Below are 23,101 nucleotides of genomic sequence, written 5' to 3'. Positions count from 1 at the left end.
CAACCCGAGTGTAGGTATCAATGTAAAAGCAAATATGAGTAATTAATATAAGTCTCTACTTTAATACTGTTTTAAAGTCAATCCCCAAGAGACACCATCAAAAGTATCACAGTGAACTATAAGAACAACAAGGAAAGCCACTGTGCTAAGGAGCATTTTTCTGGCTTTAACTTGAAAATTAGCTTAGACTCAGACACAGATTAGACAGCATAAATGTGGCCGGTGTGATTTATCTACTAACTCAAATGTCCTCCGTCTGTAAGTGAGATAACTGGTCATGCAGAATAAAAGTCGACAGGGAAATGCTCTTGCCTTCCTCACCATCTACCACACACTTAATCCTCAGCTGCTCCAGTGTACAACTGTACAAAATGGAGGTTGAAAGGGGCAGCTCCCTGGTGTCCCCTCCACTAGACTGCTACTGTAAATAAGAATTTGTTCCCTCACCACCAGTGAACATGGCGATATTCCCTGAAATATTACTTTTAGCTTCTATAAAAAATGTTTCTCCATAAATCAAACAAGAAATTATATTCAAAAACAAGTCACCTACAAAATGAGCTTCTTTTAGCAACTTGACAAACACCCTCTGAAAAAAAATCCTCGTACATTCAAACTAAATCTGGTTCAACAGCCTGCTTATTTTGGCTCTTTTAGGCTTCTGTAAAAGCTCAAACTCTGGCTGGACTAAACAACTAGACCAAGACCACCACTTAAAGAAAAAAAAAAAATCTTTCTCCAGTTGCTGTTGGTAACGGCGTGATAAAAGACATGATTTGTATATTAATTCAAAACATAAACTAATAATAAATCCATCTGCTGACCATGGCCTGTCAAGGTAGTAATCTGTATATTCTACATTTATAATTACACAACATTATTTAGTAACTATGTGCACATATGATATTATTAGTGAAACATACGAGCCACACAGTAACTATCCCTTGGGGATATAACAGCTCAAGACTTCTCTTTTCTGTCTTGTTTCTACCTGCTCATCTGTTCTTGACATCAGAGAAGACAAATAAGCAAAGTGCATTTCCCCACACAAAAGCAGTATGACTGATGAAACTGATAAATGAAGGAGTTACCAGTAGGTTCATGTAACTTTGACCCCTTAATACTATTGTAATAAGTCAGCGTGGACATCAAACCTACTAGAACTAGAAGGCGTTATTTTTCTCCCAAAAAAGTAAACCGAACTACATTTGGAAAAGTGAGCATTTTTGATCAGTTAAAAACATAAACCTGCATAAAGGTTTAATCTACATGTTGCATATTAAACTTCCATTCAACAAGAACACATTTTATTTAAAAAAAAATAAGAATACAGACATTTAAAAAAAACAAGAGGATAAAAGTTTGGTGCAGTAGGTGACTACAGTCAAAGGTACTGCTATAGGTTCTGATCCCTGTCTCTTCAACTTTTTTCCAGCCCTATTAGGTGTCCCAGATGTGCTTGAAATTAAGCCTTTAACCTTAAAAGGAAATGAGACTAGAAATCTGTAAACATGCATTTACTGGCACACACACACTTACAGGAATCCTTCTACCTCATTCACAGCTGGTTTGGGCGTGCGTTTATGTGTATGAGTACATTTATCCAAAGGCCACATGCAAGAATGTGTTAAACAAAAAACATTGCTTGCTGACAGACTTTGATGTCAACTCTATTACATTAGCAGATGCAAACTTAGACACACACACACACACACACACACACACACACACACACACACACACACCGAGACAAATTGAGGGCAGTGTGTCTTTGAAGTGTAGTTGAGACAGATTAACTGTTCCATATTGACCAGAGATGGTATTTAAGACTCTTCAAGGAGAGGGATTCGATAGCCAGGAAGATTTTATGTGTGTGTAGTACAGAGGGTGATGCCAGAGACTGTGTGTGTGTACGTGTGTGTGTGTGAGAGAGAGAGAAATAGAAGAACAAAGAATGTGTGCATGTGTGCCAAATATGTCAGTCTGATGAGTTTTTATCACCTAAACGTGCTTTGACCAGAGTTTGATTTCTTTCACATACACAAACATCAACACACCCACACACACACACACACACCCACACACACACACACACACACACACACAGGCATGTTGTGACCGGTTTCATTGGAAATTCTTTTAGGATTTTCTTGACATACTGACAGTCAATCAGTTAGACAGGCAGACACCTGGATATTTTGGATAACCTTAGATTACACGTGTAGCTCCACCACATGTCATACAAGTTGTGTTTAAATGCAACTATTTAAAAAGTTTGAATAAGTAAGCATTGCAATAAGCCTTTGCCTTTATGATGATCATGATGTTTTCCTAACCCTTTCCATGTGGATTTACTGTAGGTAGTTTACCTATATCATCACTTACAGCTGTGGTTCTCAAGGTTTTTAATGTTAAAGATGGATTTGGTTCCCCGGGCCCCAGGTTGACAACCACTGACTACAGTACCTGAGAAAATGTAGAAATATGTCTAAGAAATTATAGAAAAGAAATAAACGTGGCATAAAGTGCAATTCACACCAACAATGCTTTTAGATCAGTTGGCAAACTAATGTAACAGATACACTTTCAGTACGTTTTCTACACATATCAATCCACCTATTTAAAAGGACCAATGTGTAGGATTTAGTGGATTTAGTGGTTGCTCACCTTCCAAGCGTGTAGAAGAAACTACGGTGGGCGCAAAACTCTCAAAAAAAAATCACACACAGTGTTTGGTTTGTCTATTCTGGGCTACTATAGAAACATGGTGGTTCATCATGGCGGCCTGCATAGAAGTCGACCCGTTCCCTCTCTAGACAAAAAGTCTAAGGGAACAAAAGGACAAGATTCTTATTTTTAGGTGATTAAACACTAATGAAAACATACCTATGAATATTATATACCATTTCTGCCAATAGATCCCCCGAAATGTTACGTACTGGACCTTTAAAGCACAAAACAAAACAGAATCTTTTTATTTCATTCAATAATCATCTTTCCCTTTTTTCTCTTCATAATGGTTTTCTCATCCATTGTCTGCTCAATTGATCAATTAATGATTAATGTTATTTCTGTTGTCCATTCCTGCAGTATGACTCTTCTCTGCCTGCATCCAACACCAACTGGGAGGCTGTCACTATGCTCATGTCGGTGAGTCATGAACACACATACGCACTTCTGAATTCTTAAAATCCTAGAATTAGAATTAAAGCTTAACCTCACCTTAATAAGAGATATTTCTGGCAGGAACAGTGCTCGCACATCAACCAATGAATGCATATTTGACAGTTTTGCACAACATAAAAAGAAGTGTACAGCTAGAAAAATGTCATCACCATCGTCAGGATTATACAATCTCATTTCATTGAAAACCTTTTTGTTCCAAACTAACTTTTAATAACTTTTTTGAACATGGACCATACAGTTAATATGATAATTCAGCACCTACCTACCTACCTAGGTACCCTACCAACCGCATCACCCCACATCACAAGTGTCTTCTGAAGCAACAGTGGCTACACTAATAAATATGACATATGGTCCAATTGCATAGGCACACACCCACACACAGAAGACATTCATGCATGTATGTATTGTATTTATTATGCATGAAGCTTGAGATGTAAAATGACGTGCTTACTTAGACTAATGTTTTTATAAGTACATCAGTATAATTTGTGTGTGTCTGTGTGTAGTAGCAGTGGGGTTCAGTGACATATGTGACTATAATAATTAGCGTGCGTCGGGCTGTGTGGCAGTTTTTCTGCATGGATTGATAATGGTTGTAAGTGTGTGGGTGTATGTCTTTGCATGCGGATATGTCACTGCCAGTGCCAATGGGATGTACATGTACAGTTGGTTGGCCTCTTCCACTATATATTTAAATGGTACCCTGAAACACTATCTGCTTCATGATTTTAGGTCGTTTTACATTTATTGCGGTAACGGTGATAATACAAAGTGTGATATATTCATTAGAAAGATGAGCCCTCAGTGATGTGTTGATGTTGAGCATTTTATTATCCTTACTCTATAGTTTTTACATTTATAGTATTCATAAATACAAATTTTACAAATGACAATATGTAGCTGTTTGAAAAATAATATAATGGAGCTTTTGACTTTTCACTTCAACATTCAGGTGAATTGTCATGCCATTATTTTTGTTTTATGTGTCACATTGTTATAGCATGGCAGAGTGATTTTAAAATGATAATTTTTAATGTATACTCATTGAGACACAATAAATAAAAGTTACAATAAATGTAAAGTCTCAGAGGTGTACTTCAGTTCTTATGTTAGCTTTAATGTCCCCCACCATAAGCTCCTGACATCTTCTCATCACTTTGTGCTTTGACCCATATGGAAGTCAGTGCTGGTTATGGCAGCTAATGTCACAGGCATAATAGTCCTACATGTTATAAGAATTTGATGGCAATGGCCTCCTAGCTAGATAAATAGCCTGCAGCATGGAGCAGGGGCCATATAAGAATCATTTGTACAATATATTGCTACTTTTGACACCCCCTTTTCCCTGTTGAAGTTCCTTACTTATCTTTATTTTATTCTCTTATCTCTGTCTCAGACAACATGTTGACATTTATACAAAGGGTAAATGACTGTGTTTGATATACAGTGGTATATAAAAGTATTGTTGCAAAACATATTTAAATCATATGTATAAATTATTATAAAAAACAATTCATATAAATTGGAAATTATTACTGAGCAGGTTTAATGACAAAATATTGAGGCAAAGTAAATCTCAAATTATAGAGCATGTGATGATTTTTAGCATTTTCAAGATTGAGTCAGACTGCTGTGACTGGGATGCAAGCATATACCTGTGGTGAAACACTATACATAGTATTTCCATCACAGTGTGCTTTACTACAGGTATGTGCATAGAGGTAATTTAGAATCATAGTAAATGCACAATTTTTTGTATTTAGACCACACTCCACAATACAGAAATATATAACAACAGTATATTACTGTAATTGAAATGCATCACAGATGTTGAGAGAAAGCCAAAGAGCTAAACTGTGAAGGAAGACACTGACATCAGGTTAAGACGTCTCCTTGAAAATCTGTTTTCCATTGCACTAAAAGCTCTGTCTGAAATGTTTAGTAGGGCTCTCTTAAATGATTGAATGTGTTAGAGGAATGTCAATATGACACTGACTTTGGCCTTTATGTTCGCTGCTTCTTTGTGGCAGTTTGGATATCTGTTGATATCTCCAACTCTTCCCATGAATCATCAAATATCATTGGATATATTTTCAATGCTTGCAAAGAAACAGTGCTGACCTCCCCACCACAGCACATGCTGTAACTACAGTCTGAACAATAAAATATGCAGTTTGTAAGGAACCAAGAACATTTTCAAGGATTTCGCAAAGTTCAGAAAACCACTGCAGATATACCCTCCTATCTCTTTGCATACAGCTATTGATTCCACATTTGATAAAAAATATTTAGCATAGCCAACCGATTCACCAGATACGGCAAAACACTGTGACTTGTCTACTGGTTCTCCAGTAACCTTTTCAATGGGGTTGTATTATAGTTCTCTGTTGAATAATAATGATGAAAAAAATAATAAAGTGGCCCACAGATTTCCAAAGTTTTGGCATATGGCTCGTGTGATTTCCCTAATGTGCTGTAGGTAAAAATGCTATAAATGAACAATTGCTAGAGTAAAAACAGGCTTAAATATACAATAGATTTAATCATTTTGTCCTCACCTTTTGACCATTGCAGGACAGTGTTGGACAACAGATGCCAGCAGCAGTCACAGAGGTTCCTTTCTCATTGGACGATTTGGACCGGACCATAGCTGCATTTGACACTGTAGAGCAGCTTCTCAGATCCCTGAGCCCAGACACCTGGCGACAGGACCTGGACAGCATCTACACTCAAACACACATACATTATATATCCAGGGCCTATCATCTGGCAAGTAGACATAATAAAGGTAAGATATAGCCCACTTTATATCTGCAACTTCAAATGAACCTTTCCAACAAACATATGTACATCATCTCACAGTCTTCCAGGATTGCAGAACACTGAACCCAAACATATATGTCCTTGACTGACGGTGCTTTTACTGTAGACAGCGATAATCATTATCATTATCTTTCATTTGGTTTTGATATAACACAGTTTTTCCCATACAGGACTTAAACTGTATTTACAGACAGTATTTACTGTCCGTTGAATGCTATCAAACTATAAATGAGTTCAGATTCCAAAAGTAAAGAAAGTTCCAGTTTTGCAGCATCACAATTGTACACATTAGCTCTACAATTCTATGTCTAACTAGCAAGAAATGCCTATAAACTCTTAAAAAAACTAGCTCCTGTGGGTGGGTAAAATGTGTGTACTGTGTGTACAGTAGACATACACAAATGTATTTGCAAGAACTTAAACAATAAGCTGCAAGTGTCTGGGAAAAAAAGAGTTGCAGGATCAATCAATAGTTCAACAGTACTAACGACTTCATGTCACACAAACACATTTGGGTAGATGAAAATAATGGTAAATGGGGCTCGAAATGCTACTGAACATACAAAATATTTGATATCATCAAAATTGTGCTGCCATAAAAATAAGATCTTTGGTTTTAATATTCCACTTTGTATAAGGATCATTTGAATCAAGCAGATACTGTTTTTGTAAAGGATTATGTAGTGTGAAAATAGTTTTCTCTCTTTAAATGTGTGAAGAGGCATTTAACAGAAATATTGACCATTTAAATGTGTCAAATTATAAACACAACATGGGAAAATATCTTTTTTAGTGAGGCTGATGACTTGTAGTAACATGTTGAGTTTTTAAAGTTTATGCAGCAAGAAGAGAGCGGTGATGTTCTCATCCCATTTTATTGTGCTGCAGACGGTGATCCTCAACAACTATGCTGCGTTCACAGTATTTCGCTGCAGACTGGTGCAGTCGTTGGTAGCTGTTGTGATGGAGGGGAGGGGCGAGTGTGCTACCTTGTGCTGACCAAGAAAGACCCAAACAGCAGGAGGCCATTCTCAGTTATTGGGCTATACATAAAACTCTGTGGTATAGCAATGCAGTAGACAAAGTCTATAGCTCAGTGATTTGAAGGAAATTATTAATCAGGGCTGTAATGAATGTCACAGAGGCACTTTGCTTATGATCAGATATAGCACAGATGACAGCCAATGAAAGGTTAGCGTTAGTGTTGCATATGCAATTGAAACTGCCATCCAGTCTGTGTTAAGAAATGCCTAGAAACCCTCAACCACCCAAGACATTGGGTGGTTGTGCTGACCACAGAAATAAAAGATGGTTTTGATGAATTTGGGTGTGAAAATACTTTGAACTTGAAAAAGGTGTGTGCAGAAATACAATTTTCCAATTTTCTGCGAATATAAAAGATCATCATGAAAACTGAAACCAACTCCTGTTCATATTATGATGCAACAAAACACCGTAGCCTGACTAAGTTTTTGCATCATCACATGAGCAATTTGCCCTGTAGTTGGTCTGAAAGTGAGTCAGTGACAGATTTATGGTGACACAAGACCAGCAGTTCAACGCAATTCTTTACTGTGAAGTCAGTGCCAACGACCTGGAGTCACTGAGGCAATAGATTTTGTCCTTAAGCGCAGATATGAAATTCTGGCACGCAAACACTTATTATACCCACACGCCACACATTCATGGGAGTGTGTGTCCAGGGATGTGTGTGTGAGTGTTAAGCGTATAAAAGCATTCAGGCTTGCGACAGACTGAGTGCTTTCGACCCCCTCTCTCTCACCTGTGCCCCTGTATCTCTCTCCTCCACTCTCCCTGTCTTTCTACCCGAGGGCTCTCCTCTTCCTTGGTAAATATTTGTGCTTGACAGCAAATCTATCTCTGTTTATCAGTGAATGTGTGTGCTCGGCTGGCATAAGAAGGCTCTTTATATTGGGGGAGTTTGTGCATGTTGCAGCACTTACAGGGAGGTGCATAGGTGCTGCAGGTCTTTTTGATATACTGTACCGGCGTAGCTCTCTCTAATTGAAAATTCAACCTGTGCAGCGGAGCAGAAATGTGCCACAGTCAGCAGCTTAGCTTTGTTTTCATTAAGACACACACACACACACACACACACACACACACACACACTCAATAGCTCACACCCACCTTTGTTTCCTTGAAGGACAGTAAGTCTGATCATAATATTAATTAGGAGACTTTTAAGTCCAAGTAACTCATATGCATGCAGACTAAAACATATATAAGTTGACATTAAAACATAATAATATTCATACAAAGATACCAATTCTTGTGTTGAACTTAAGAGCAGAATCTATAATTGTCACACACAGACATTTTTTTCATGTTGGTGGCTGTATGAGTGACATAGTCATTCTCGAAGTCTTGCTTGCTTTCAGTCTTTCTGTCTTTTTCTCCCCCACACTCCCTGACAGGGTTCCACACCACTGCTTCTCTGAGATTACACTTATTCCCCTTAAAGAGACACAAGCTCGGCCTTACAAGCACAAACACACTCACGCACACAATCTGGTCTTCAATCGGGCAATATAAACATGCACCTTACTCCCACACACTCAAACTCACATTAGCATTGAATGTGCCCATCAGAGCCAAAACAGTCGCAGGTGACTCAGTGTGCTTTTGTACCAACTCCTTTACATCAAGCCTTGCATCTCCTTGGGAGGCGTAAACAAACATTACAAATGTTAGAGACACCTGTCATGGCGCTTGACATTCTCAAAGATGTGCCATCAACTATGAAACCTTCACATGTTGAAAATGTGCTGTTTTGCTCTTCAGTAATATAACAAAAACAGAAATGATGGAGTTTTTTTGTCACCTGTACCTTTCACAACAAAAGGAGATGCTGGAAAAAGAAGCTGTCTATGATTTGGCCGTGGGCTGTGAGCTGGGAGCTGCGTTAGTGCAGCAGGCTTTGTACTGTTGTCCTAGATGATAAGATTAAATATTAAAGGTCCAATGTGTAACATTTAGGAGGATCTACTGGCAGAAATGGAATATAATATTCATAGGTATGTTTTCATTAGTGTATATATTATCTAAGAATGAGCTGTTTCATTTAGCCTCCTGTGTAGCGGATGTGCACGTAGCAACTGTCTCTAATACAGAATGCTTGGATTTTAGAGGAGCATGCAAATATATACCTCACACCCAAATACACATACAGTTAGCTTTCATTCATAGCATTTCTTTTCTATATCCCTCTTGTATCTCACCACAATCGAGGTTGTCAATATAAAGAGAGCCCCTTCTAGCCTCATCCCTCACTCCCTCTGTATTGCCAAATGATCAAATAATCACATCCCCTGTTCTTCTTACTCTCTTCATTGTTCATTGGGTTTCCCACATGCTTTATGTCATTAATGGAAACCCTCACAGCAAAGATTTCTTTTTGTGAACAATTGCTTATTGATTATCAATCCCATTAGGCTTCTCTTGATCCCACTGCATTTTCTTTTGGTTTCTCACTCAAACACAATATTGCATAACTAGCAAATTTGTCATTGTTATACTACTGAGGACATGAGATTTCTAGGCAGTTTCTATTGCATGACTGATCTTTATTGTTGCATTTTTGCAGCAAAGCTAAAAAACAAGCCAATCTCACCAAGCTACACTGTTGTAGTTCACTGCAAATATCGATCTTGACAAGTCTTTTAGTCTTGTATTGGGTCGTAAAAGCCCATTGTACTTCAATGAAGTGAAAAATCTAGTGCTGGCTCACAAAAATGTCATTCATCTTCACTGCAAATGAACTTGTTTAAGGAATTTTGCAGTTGTTTCAAGAAAGGATTATCCCATTTCACCCAGGCTGTGCTCTCTAATTGGCTCTATGTACTATAGGCTGTACTTGTTGGGCAAACAACCAAACCCACCTTGTACTGGCTGTAGAAATGGCCCTCATACCATAATCCTGCTTCTTCTTTCAGTCTCATAATAATGGAAGATCTTCACACAACTTGCAATGTTTGTTTTTGAGTGGGAGGAGAGCACTTGGGTGGGGTCAGGGTCGATTACAATAGCTCCTGAATTGAGATCAGAGCCATGATATGCAAAAGAAACCCAATTGGTGATGTTTCATCTTGAACCTTTTTTGTTCTTGGTGGGTCCTGTCTTAGGTGAACAGTACAGTAAGCAGATGCCAATACTTGGGCAGCTACTCATTGTTTGGACCCTGGTGAATATGCAGTGTGCATAGACTCAGACCACCTAAAGGTTTGTTGGAGCTCAGCCCACTACTTTGTTTAGTGATATTTTGCCTCTTTCTGTTTGACAGAGGATGCATTCTCCCATAAAGGTGAACGCATCAGTGATTTCTTCTTGTCATGTTGCTTTTGCTGAGGGGTTGCTCAGTCACCCTCTCCTAAAGTGGTTCCTGCAGGTAGTGAAGCATCAGAATGTAGTCCAGTGGGTGCCTCCTATGGTGCTCAAGCCTGTCTCCTTAAGAGCCCATTAAGTGAATGCCCCTAAAGCTTTTACACCCCTTTTTTTTATCAGTACAGTAAATAAATCAAACCAGAGTGCTCAAATAACTTGAATCAGTTGTGCTTATGCTGTCCATTGATATATGTGTGAAATGTGTAATTAAGAGCTACATATTCATCAGTTCATGTTGACTGATGGATCTTTTCTTAAATATCCAAACTAATCCAGTCTACTGTGGCATACATAATGTGTCATACTCCTGCTTTGGTAGTCTGTGTAATAATGTCAGTTAGGCTGTTTTGAGTGAGGCCTTGCCTTCCCATCCCTCGTACAGAGGAGTCCTCCTTGGGCAGGTTTATAGAGCCTATTCACAGAATGAAAAAGCTTCTGAAATGCTTTAAAAGAACAACTGCAATGAGCTAGATAATAGAAGTCCAATTTAATAATAGCATCATGTTTTTTTGAGTTTAGCCACTTCAGCGACAGAATCGTTTCATTATCAAAGTGGCTACAAGCAGTTATAGGCAGCTAAGATGGGGGAAAGACAAGGCTTCTGTAGAGCTTGATAGGGCTCATTTTGGTAGGCCTGATCTTCAATAAAGAAATTTAGTAGTCAGTACCAGTAAAATTTCTCTATTCTCGATTTTAAAAAAAATTATCTTTTAAAGGAAAAAGATTTAAACTTTGAAGTATACAAAAGTATATAAAGATAATTATTATGGTTCTCTCCTCAAGCACATTACAAATATGTCTTTGACTTACAAACATTCGACAGCCTCAAAGTAAATGCTCCCCTGATACAGTTTGGCCTCAGCCTCTCCTTGTCCTGAGCAGCAATGTGCACTTATGTCATTCAGTCAGTGGTCTATGAATCCAATACTAGTGAAACAGACAGATTTTAATCAAGCTCCTGGTTCTGGTGCTCCTGGTTTTCCCCTCTGGAGCAGTGCTTTAATCACTTATCTCCAGCTTATCAGCCTGTCCCATAGTCCCTTTGATTCTCCTGAAATTAGTTTTGAACCAGTGCAGCAGACCAATGAACAAAGGTCCTACGTGCACAAACAAGCTCATTTTCTCCAAAGTGATGACTTGAAGAAAGACTGTGGTCAATACATTCAATCTACAATCAATTAATGGCCCCTGCTTCCTCTTCTGGCCTGTGTTCTCTCTTTCTCCATCTTTATGTCTCTCTTTCTTCCACTCGTCTCTCCGTCTACGGTGAATTGTTGTTGCAATTGCCCTCATATCTAATTGTCTCTCTCCATCTTTCAACCATTTTCATTCAATCAATATTAAGCATATTTTTTTGTGTGAATTACAGCCACTTTGCCTTATTTGCCTTCCTCCCCCGTTTCATTCTCCCATCTCTGTCTCCAACATGGCACACATTTCGATTAATAATGTGATGTGAAGCAAAAGGCAAGCAATAATAAATCTAAATTGATTTTTGTCTTTCTCACCCTTCTTTACTTAAATAGGTGTTTGTATAAGTGTAGGCCACTGCTATGCTATGATAGAAAAACAATCGTATGTTCATTGTTTCATACCATATAACACAACAGTAGCTTTTCCAATAACCAGTTGATGAGGGACTGATGTCTTTAAGTGTATTAAAATAAATAAAAAGAAAAGTAAGTTGGCATGATATCAAATGAATTAAAAAAGAAAAGGCCAAATCTTAAAGTTCAGTAAGATAAAATACAAAGAATAACATGTCACACTACAGGCTTAACACGAAGTGACCTTGCAAAGTAACATCTGGAATGTGCAGTTCACATACACTACAGCAATGAGGAAACATTGATGGAACAAAAACTTAACAGGTTATTTTCTCTCTTTTTCTCTCTCACTGTCCAGTTGATCTAAACCGCCTCGTTGATGATGTCAAACGATACAGCTGTACTCCTCGCAACTACTCTGTAAACCTGCGTGAGGAGCTCACAGCCACCAACGCCGTCTTCTTCCCTCGATGTCTGCTGGTCAAGCGCTGCGGAGGCAACTGTGGCTGCGGAACTGACAACTGGAACAGCGGCTGCACCTGTCAGGCCTCCAAGACGACACTCAAACTACACGAGGTAGGTCCTATAACACGATGACACACTCCTGTCAAAGCATCATTCAAACTATGATATTAGATATCAAGTTTGCTCCTTTTGTCCCTTTTTCCTTTCTCTTTTTTATTCCTCTCACACAGTTTTAATAATTACTAGCTAGAGTCATAGTCATACAGGACAGTACGAACACCAGAGGAATGGATACAACACAGACAGACAGACAGACAGACAGACACACACACACACACACACACACACACACACACACACACACACACACACACACACACACACACACACACACACACACACACAGACAGATACACTAATGTGTGTATCTTATAAATGTAGGTTTCTGTTATGTAGAAGAGCGGCACTGAGTTGAAAATGAATGATGTGAAGGACAAAAGAAAGTTCTCTCACTTACCAGTTTATTTTAAAAGTTATGTTGCCAGCGAAGTCGTAATTAAAAGCCATGAGTATAGTAGAAGGAGTGTAGTAGTCTGCAAGCATAGATGAAAAATGTAAATACGTTAGGTTGTGACCTTGCCTAGTTCCTGCCTGATGATAGCTGTGGTTTTTCTTTGCCGTTTCCCCTCCTTCATCCTGTACCACAAGAGGAAGAAAATGAACTAAAACGCCTTTTTTAATCGACAGATCAGACACGAAGGGCCAGAGCACACACAAGCATATGCAGAAAGATATTAGAAGCACATCTTTTTCCACCTTCCTAAAAGCACAAAAATATATAAAAACTCTTATACACAAGAAAATAAAAATCAGTTGAAGAGGTGAAAAACATGATATTACTGAATGAGTTTGCAATAATGTGATGGAATTCAATTGCGACTTGCTACAGAACAGTGATAATGCTTATTCAAACATGAGACTAACATGTAAAATGTCCAGTATGCATTTTGTGTGAGTAAGTATGTGAGGGAGAAGGGGGGGAGAGAGAGAGAGAGGGAGAGATTGGGCGTGCAGAGGCAAGCGCTGCATCAACAATGAAGCAGCAATGCACCAGCAGCCTCACACTTTCTCCCCGCTTCTCTCCTCCATTTGTTTCTATGTCAGCCTCTTCTTTCTCTTTCCAATCTCTCCATATCTCTCTCAGCGCATTGTTAGCATCTCTCTCTCTCTCTCTCTCTCTCTCTCTCTCTCTCTCTCTCTCTCTCTCTCTCTCTGTGGGCTTCCATCATCCTTTCATTCTTCCCAATTCCCATTTTCAATTTATCCCTTTGCAATGCACCATTCTTGTTCTTTAAGCCTGTCATTCATTCATTCTTTTCTCCCTCTTCCATCCATCTCTTTGTGTCTTTGTTCTCGTATAGCTTCATTATTGAAACATGGTCCTCAGGGCTCTCTCTCTCTGTCTCTCTCTCTCCCTGTTAAAAATCGTACAATGGAAATTTAGACAAAAGTGGGATTTGGGTTGTAATTGTGCTATGCATTAGTGTGTGTGTAAGTCACTGTGTATGGGGTGTGTTTGTGTCTGTATATACTGTACATGCATAAACTGCTTGTATGTGGGTTCTAATAAGTGTGTGGTTGTGTACCGTTGTGTTTGTATTTGTGTATTGTCTCTCCTTGCAGGCAGTCTTAGACCTGTAACTGCTTCCTTCACTGACTGAACTTCTAAAGGAACAAATTATTACTCACACTATTGTTTCAGTGCTAGGAAGTCCTGACATAAATCATGGGCAGCCTTGCTTTCACTGAGCTTTGGAGAACAAATTCACTGCATCAGTTGTGGAACAATTTGTACTTCCACTCTGTTTTCACATTAGAAGTGGCACCTGCAAACAATGTGGCCATTTGCAACAAAGTCAGTTATAGTAAAACACTGACTAAATCTAACCATCAAATAAATTAAGTAGTCATTTTTTATAGACTCTCACTGTTAAAGAGCCTCATAAACTCTTTTGACTCCACATTAGTAAACAGTGGTCTAACATTTGTTTAAAACCACAATACTCAAACTTTTTGACATGGTAAAAACAGCATACTGTATATATCAGTGGGTGCACGTCTGTAGTCTGTGTACAGATCCCTTCATTTGCTGTAAGTGTCTTTATGTTGGTATGTTTTAAAATATACTGTATGCTGTTTTGTCCTGGCACAGAATATTAGAGGAATTCCGTGTGGTCAGGTATGATTACAAGGGGAATTGTATTATAATGGCCCCCGAGTTTCCGTACACTGCCTTGCATGCTGCATTCTTAAAACCTTGCCTTTCTTTCTAATCTATATTGGTGACATCCTTCACTTGCGTTACTGTAAAGTTTTGACCTGACAATATGTGCTTTTCCTGTTGAACTCCTGCAGTGTTTGTATATGATGTTCTTTAAACAACTTTCTCGCTCCTCTTATTTTTCTACATTACTGTTCTCTTTCAAATTGGTTTTTTTGGTATCAGTTACAAAGACCTGACAAAGTATTTTCAACACCCAACAGTGAATCCACTTTCTCACCCCATCTCTTCGTCCTCTTATTTTCTGACTCCTTTAGGTGCTGAAGTACTCCCCAGAGGTCACTCTGTATCAGAGCCATCGGAGGCCGCGGCTGCGCTGGATCATAGACGAGATCTTTCTCACACACCATGAAAAGTGTGAGTGTGCGTGTCCCTCCCAGCCCCCTCGCTGAGACACTCAGACTGGCACGTGCGTCTGGAACTGTTGGACGAGTTCTTCTTTTATCTCTTTTGACTTCATACAATAACAGCAACACACATGCAGCAAAGAAGAAGGCAGCAATTTGACTGACAGCTTGCATCGTACACATTGACATTTGTTCTTGCAAGTAAAACACCTAACTTCCTCTGTAAACAGGCCAAACTTGTAAATGCATCAATGTTTCTAGTCAAACACAATTGTTCTTTAACTTTCCTGCAACTTGGTGTCTAAATCTTGCCTGTATAGACCCTGCCTGTGTTTAAATAACAGTGGATTGTCTCCAAAGGAATTCACTTTCAATTAAATCTGTTTTTTTCCACCAAAAACTATATAATGAAACACATTTGGAATATAGAAAAATACCACATTATGAAGAAATAACATCCATATTGTATCTATTGTATTCTAACCATATTGTAACTTACATTTACACAATGATCAAAGGAGTTCAATGGATACCAACTTGATTGAATCGAAATTGACTCTAACCACTGTGTAAACTGTTTTTGTATTCCTATTTCATGAGCATGTATCTTCGTGTTATAATGAGACTTCAGGCACTTCTTCTGCCAGGAATATGCTGGGTTGAGGGAGTGTGAGACAGACAGAGGGAGGGAGAAGGGTTGGAGGAAGTGTAGGCCAAAATAACACTTTATCTTGATGTGAAATTAGGCTAACCACAACCCTCCAGATCTGAATTGCACATTAACACACACACATTCACTCTAGGCTTCCACTCCTACCTAAAGATAAAAACTGTAGTTATTTATACTGAATTTTTAACTGCTCTGTTTTTCAGTGCAGCCCTCCTTTCTTTTGCACACATTCCTGCCTGCATATATTCCCTTTGTCTGTCCTTCCATCCATACACTTTCCACTCCTTTTCTTTCTTTCTTTCTCTCTCTCTCTTATGCACGCACACCCTCTCTCCCTCCATCAGTCATTCTCCAACACATCAAAGGAGATGTCAGATGAGGCCATCGGGGTCTGCCCAGTTTTCTGAGCGTTCCTGGCATTCCAACTGCTAACCGGAATTCTGCTAACACGGATATCCTGATCCTTAGACCCCAAACACACAAGAGGAAAGATGGAGAGACACTCAGGAAGAGAGACATGGAGTTTTTTTCAGGAAAGGCTGAAGACAGACAAGGGACAATCAAGCAAGCCACCTATTTGTAGATTACCAGCGCTCCTGGATGAGAGCTGAGGGGAGCCACTTCCAAGATACAGTACATAAAAGATTGCAGCTACTTCAGCGAGTTCAATCAGCATGTTCATGTTTTTCTTTTTTTGTCACGCTGCTTTTTTTTCTCATGAAGATGCTCGTACGTATCACAGTCTGACCCACTGCTTTGCACGTCTGCAGCGGGCACCACAATGAAAAAGAATTGGAGTAATGTTCTTGGTCTGAAAATACAACTCATACTTGAGTGAGTGTGTGTGCGTGTGTAGGTGTCTAGGTGTGTGTGTGTGTGTATGTGTGTATGTGTGTGCCAGTCTGCCTGTAACAACTCAGGAAGAGGTCCTTTTGTTTAAGAGGTGGAGGGTTACCAACAGTCTGTGAGAGCTGGCAGCAGGTACAAGCATGTGAATGGTCGGCATGTGACTGTACGTGCAAGTGTGTGTGTGTGTGTGTGTGTGTGTGTGTGTGTGTGTGTAAGTAGAGTATCAAAGCAACACAGTGAGAATTCAAACTAACTGCTTATCATTTCCATACACATGACCCCACTGTGAGAAATAAAAGACACTGTCATCTGTCATCCCTCCATCATATCCCATGTGTCCCACCATCACACTCCAAGACCCCCTGACAGGCTGGATTTACGCAGAGAAAATGGGATTTTACACACTACTTTTGTTCTACAGACAGGCAAAAAAAGAATAAGTGGACACTGAGACGATTTCCTCGGTCACAGTGAAACCCGATCAACTGTGTGCCGGCAGCGCTTTTATGTGCATGTGTGTACTGCAAGTCAATGGTGTTATCTGGCAGCTGTCAGATACAAAACACTAAATATATTATAATAAGTAGTGTCTGGTTGTGCCGCAGTGACATTCCAACTGATTTCATCCCAGACACCCTCCACACACGCACGCATGCACAGTGGTTTTTGGTTCATCTAAAACAGCCTCACTTTACTCTAAAGCTTTTGTCTTCTGTTATCTTGCAAAAGTTAGCTTTCATTCCTGTGTGTTGCATTTTGAAACACAAAGATACCCATAAAACTCATAACGAGTTGGTGATTCGTTCAAATTTCACAGAGGATGGTTATCAGGTTAATTACCCAGTTATATCTTCCGTAGCTAATGAGCCAGATGGTGATTAGGTAACGTGTCATTTTCCAAGATGCTTTGGTGCAAAATGTAGTTACTGTACCAAAGACTATGTTAGAGCTTTTATGATATAGCAAATTTATGTGTGGTGTGTCTGTGTGTTGTGTGTGTGTGTGTGTGTGTGTGTGTGTGTGTGTGTGTGTGTGTGTGTGTGTGTGTGCATCCTGTGTCTGCCAGTTTTCTGGCGTTATCAGCACATTCCAGTGTTGCGTGCCCCAAAGTTGACATTCCTCTTTTTCCTCATAACCGTTTGTGTTCACTCCCAGTTCTTTTCAATAGAATCACATGTATTTCAACGGCAGACATTTAAACCTGCTTGTGTAAATGTTTTGGTTTATTTATGTTAACTATGAGCATTAAAAGGTAAGATTTGGCCCAGAGTTTCAGTTTAGTTTCTGAGGATTGTGGGGGATTGTACGGCCATATTTTCAACTCTGAGAAAAGTTGTTGATGTTAGTTTTAGCAAAAAAAGAAAACAGTCAACCTGCTTTGCTGTATTTGGAAAAACCTTCATGACAAAACTGTATGCTTTACCTAAATAATTTATTGTGTTTTTCTTTATTGTTTTATTAAAAATACCACCTGGTTGTCTTGACAAAGTGTTTCTAGCATTACTGCCTCCAGTCCCCCCCCCCAAAAAAAAAAAAACAACCTAATACTGTAAAGAACAACTTGTTTTATCAACTGTAGAGCATAATAGAAAATGTGTTATGTTTCAGTGGGTACATCACACTGGAGAGAAAGGTGTAGGGAGAAACTGGGAGAGAGGTAAAGTATAAACACTAAACACAGAGTGCAAGAAGAAGAGAAAAAGAAAGAGTTTGCTGTGTTCTTGCATACGACACACAGAGCACACAGGTCACCATGGAAACCACAGACGTGCTTTAATACCAGTGTATCAATGATAAGTTCAGGAGAGGTTATAGAATTGCGTCGAATGTCTACTAATTATAGTCACCTCAGGTTTGCAGCAGCACCTTTACAATACTCTGATCCTGTGAGTCAGCACAAGTTCAGACACACGGAAAAGGTTCAGGCAGCCTGATAATCAGACTGAATGACAGAGTAAAAGTTATGTGACATTTCAGTCTGAATCTGTGTCCATGTTTTCTTCTTTGGAGCAGGGTTATTTTTATCTAAACAATCAGTAGCGAGTGGTCAATCTGTTGCATCAATTTAAGAAATATGCTGATTTGAGAGTTGTCAGTTTCATCCATGCTTGTTGCAAATTTTGTGGCTCTGGCACAAGAAACGATGTACCCATTCCTAATACCACCTATAAATATCTGATTGGCTTGGTTGTTGGATTGCTCAATGATGCCTGAAAAGCAGGCATAATTGTTGCTTTCAAAATATATGGGAGGGATGATGGAGATTGGACATTCACATTTTTGCAACTCATGAGCATTTACATCAGCACAACTAAATAATTGTAAAATTGAATAGGTTAAGAAGAAAATTGTCCCGTTAACAGCTCCGGGATGCTGTACTTTGGCACATCGGTGCTTATATTGTAACATTCTCATCATGACATTGTTAACACGCTGATGTTAAAGGTTCTGTTGCTGCAAATCTTGTTTAATATGTTAAGACATTCAGACAAATTAGTTCACCTGTCATAATTACAAAATGGCTGTGACGCAAAGTCCATTTACAAATCAGAAACTGATATTTACTCAAACTCCTATGATATGGACACAGCATTCGTCACATGATTAAAAAAATGATCAAAATTTATAGAATTGAATGAAGTGAAAATATTATTCATAGCCAATTTTCATTTTATTCAGGTCATTTTCTACATCTCTCAAGGCTGTTTCCTGTCCCAGTGGTTGCTGTGGCAACCCTTCCTGTGGGGTTATCATTACACAGCAGTCTCTCTCGTACAGCCAGCCAGTCACATCCCACATGCCACCGACCAGCCAGTAATTTGTCTGTTTGTCTGTCTGTCCATCCATCTCCCCATCCTTTCATCCACCAGTCCATCACTGACTAGTTTCAGAGTTATTCTAAGATAAAGGGAAACAAAACAAGGTAGCCTTCTCTCAGTCCCCAAGGAGATGAGAAAGAATAAGAAGAAATATAGCAAGATAAACAAGCGTGAGTAGAATTAAGATTACAGTTTAAAATGTGAGGTAAATAGAGAGAGGGAATATGGGAAAAGGTTGATCAATCAGAAGAGAGAGAAAGAGAGAGAGAGAGAGAGAGAGGGAGAAGGTCAGATAGAGAGAGAGGTTTGAACCCATCATTCTTACAAGGCTGTTTTTGTATCTGTCAGCAGCTTCTTATCTTTTCCTTGTGGACAAAGACACACAAATACACAAAATGTCAACTTTTACAGATTAGGCTGTTCTCAGGCTGTGCTTTTTGGAAGAACAAAAATCAATAATAAATAAATAAGTAAACCTAATTGACACTATGGTATAGTACCACCACTGATGCCCTCTCATTCTTTAGCTGATTCTGTGTTTTCCCCAACAGTCGTTGAACAATCCACCCAGTCTCTACAGTGCTTCCTCGTGCCAGTATCCCACTTTCCTTTTTATCCAGTCATGTTTCACATGTATTCCTTGGTTCCATGATTTTCTTCTCATTGTCTTCACATTTTTTCTCTTCTCCTTTGCTTTCTTTGTATTTCTTATCAGTACAAATCCACCCTGCTGTTACCTGGGAAACCAGGAAATTAAACCACAAAGATGGAGGGAAACATCTGAGGACCTTTATTCAAACCTCTGTTGTGATCTCTCTCTCCTGTCTCCCTCTATCTACTTATAATTTTTATATCCCATTTGTCATTTCACATATTTCCCTTTCACTGATGGTATTACTGTAAGTGCATGTCTGGAAGCAGTGTTAAAGCAATTGCAATTTTTCAATCTTACCATCATGCATCAGTCATAGGGGTGGCCTCTAACATGCATAATACCTCCCAGCGCTCACTTTGCTTTTCAAACCATTTTCATATCTCCCTCTTTGGTCTGTGATTATGGGCAAGAATTGATAATTTACTCTGAGGAGACATGCTTCACTCCAGAGGAGCTTGTGTTACAGCGGACGTCGTTTTGACTACCATGTTAGGATACCTCCTTTTGCAAGACTATGGAGTTATCAATGCCACTGTATTGTAAATTAGTTCAAAGCTGCACTAATCAATATTTTTATATTAACAGTTGATCAAATGATCACCAGACTTCACAGTCCCCCTCAGCTCTATAGACCATCATGGTGTCTTTTAGCTCATATTTTATTGTTTTGGTTCACTCTCACTGCTCTCATCAGTGTCATTTCCAGCATAAGGGAGCTGTTGTTTAGCAAAAACACTCTGGTAAACCCACTGTACACTACTTGCCCAGCCAAAAAAGACACATACACATGGTTCGGCAACTAGATGGTGAACATAATGGAGCATTAAGCTGCTGAGGAGCACAGGAGTTGGTGGAGACCAAAAGAGAGCTAAGACGAGAGTAAGCATTGGACCACCACAGCGCCTGAAATATGACACCAAATGAATAATAATAATAATAATAATACATTAAATTATTAGAGGCGCCTCTCTGGGCACTCGAGGACACCGTACAACTCAAAAAAAAAAAAAAAAAAAAAAAACAGCAAGAAACAAGAAACAGATAAGAAAGGACAATGTAGATGGTTAAGTGGGGTAGGCAGTTCTGAATAGGTGAGTTTTTAATCTTGATTTGAAGAGTGTGAGAGAGTCCAGGTTCCTGAGGTCCGGTGGGAGTGAGTTCCAGAGTTGGGGGGCAGAGTGGCTGAAAGCCCTGCTCCCCATGGTGACGAGGCGGGCGGGAGGGACAGAGAGGTGGACAGAGGAGGCAGATCAATGCTAATATTGTTCTCTGCCTACTGGGCATATCAACTTTATATGGTGATGATATGACAGTGTTGTTTAGCTTGTTTAGCTACCTCCAGGTAAAAAACAAATCAATGAATGCAGGTTTAAATACAAAACCAATACAGTTGGGATTGGCAGATATTAAAAAATCACAGAAGCAAAACTGGGATATATTGATTTTAGTTCCTAGTATGGGTTAATACTTTTTTTAAAGACTTTTTTCATCATTTCCATAATGTCTTTCAGTAGACCCCACCCCTGCCTCCTACATGCCTACTTATTTTAAACCCCACACCTTTAGGGGTGTGCAAAATTTCTGTTAAAAAATGCTATGCCTCAAGCCCCAAGCTGAGGTTATTTTTTATGGAAAGCTTCCTCCAGAGCCAGAATCCATGCAACTTTTTTTTTTTCTTTTACAGACCGAGTAGTACTTCTCATTTTAGGAAATTAAATTAAATAGGAAAAAGCTTTTTGTAATTTGAGTGACCTGACCCTTTAACCACAGCTTAGCTCATCAACAGTTCAATTTTGATGAAGGTCAGAATAAAAACCTTCAAGAGAAATCTTTTTCATTCTCCTTCTTTTCAGGTCATTCACAGTCTCTGCAGCTGTATTAATGTGAATTTTTATCACGCAATGTTATCAATTTGTTAAGATTCTGTTCCCATATGAGCTGTGATCAAATCTGGACACCCTCAGTGTGTTGTCGTCCATCAATAGTTAAAGCTGGGTTATTTGTGTAGTGAAAAACGGATAAGAGAAAAAAGTTAAGCTCAAAGAATGATCTAATTTAGGGTGGAGGCTCATCACAGTTAATCAGCCTCGACAATGTTTGGGATGGAAAAGGTTGGGTGAATTAACTAAAAGACAAACAGGCACAATGAGAAAGGAGGTTATACTTGACAGAGGAAGTTAATACTGGACAGAAGAGTTTGGGGAGAAGAATGAATGATAGAGAGAAGTAGACCGAGACAGAAAGAAGGTTTTAGAGAGACAGACAGACAGAAAAAGCGACACACGGACAGATGATGAGGAGGTGGAGGAGAGCTGATGAAGTCATTGAGGCGTGTAGGAAAGAATGGTGAGAATATGACCCATAACTGAGACACGATGTAGCGAGACAGCGTTGCCCCGCATCACATACACTGAGCTGACAAGTAGCAGAAATGAATGGGAGGAGCACTGTCAATCTGTCCTTTCTTTTAAAAAGAAAGGCCTTGTCTCTCTTTCTCTGGTCAATGTCTACCACAAGAAAAAAACATGTTTCACTGACAGTTTATTGCACCCAATTTTTTCATTCACATAGTCAATTTAACGTGGCTACTTTCTTGCTGCAGTGCTCAAAACACTGCACATTGCCTCGTCTCCAAGGAGAGGTGGGTGGAGTTGGTTTAGAAACGTATGAGTGAAGATTTGACTTCACCATGTCAACCTCACTTCTCTTTTTTTTTTCTTACCTTAGGCTCATTCATTTGCAAAATTCACTCAAACACGTACCGACATAACCAGTCACCCACTTCCAGTCCCCTCCGTCCTCCTTGTCCCTTGCTCCCATCTTCCCCCTCGTTCACACTACATTATAGAACAGCTTTCATTTAGGTATGAATATTAGATTCTTCTTTTGAATAATGGAGAAAGACCGTATGTGAGGAATCTGCAGACATAAGGAGAAAAAGGACAGTCGTACTTGTGGGTCTTCACTTGCACATTTAAAATAGTCCAATAAA

The 23,101-nt window shown here is 39.2% G+C and overlaps 1 protein-coding gene across 2 annotated transcripts in view; it reads left to right on the top strand.

Annotated features, from left to right (window-relative positions):
- Nucleotides 1–18,123, top strand: part of pdgfd (platelet derived growth factor d) — a 50,373-nt gene extending 32,250 nt beyond the window's left edge. For both annotated transcript variants that reach the window (XM_051396582.1, XM_051396583.1), the window contains exons 4-7: nucleotides 3,091–3,150; nucleotides 5,764–5,977; nucleotides 12,322–12,539; nucleotides 15,027–18,123. In XM_051396582.1, the coding sequence (XP_051252542.1) occupies nucleotides 3,091–3,150; nucleotides 5,764–5,977; nucleotides 12,322–12,539; nucleotides 15,027–15,161 (627 nt within the window). In that variant the 3' untranslated portion in view covers nucleotides 15,162–18,123. The remainder of the gene's footprint in view (nucleotides 1–3,090; nucleotides 3,151–5,763; nucleotides 5,978–12,321; nucleotides 12,540–15,026) is intronic.
- The last annotated feature ends 4,978 nt before the right edge of the window (nucleotides 18,124–23,101 follow it).

The sequence above is a fragment of the Dicentrarchus labrax genome, unplaced genomic scaffold, assembly GCF_905237075.1.
Source record: "Dicentrarchus labrax unplaced genomic scaffold, dlabrax2021, whole genome shotgun sequence".
Lineage (NCBI taxonomy): Eukaryota > Metazoa > Chordata > Actinopteri > Moronidae > Dicentrarchus > Dicentrarchus labrax.
The sequence above is the reverse complement of the archived record's forward strand: the minus strand, read 5'-3'. Positions and strand labels throughout refer to the sequence as shown.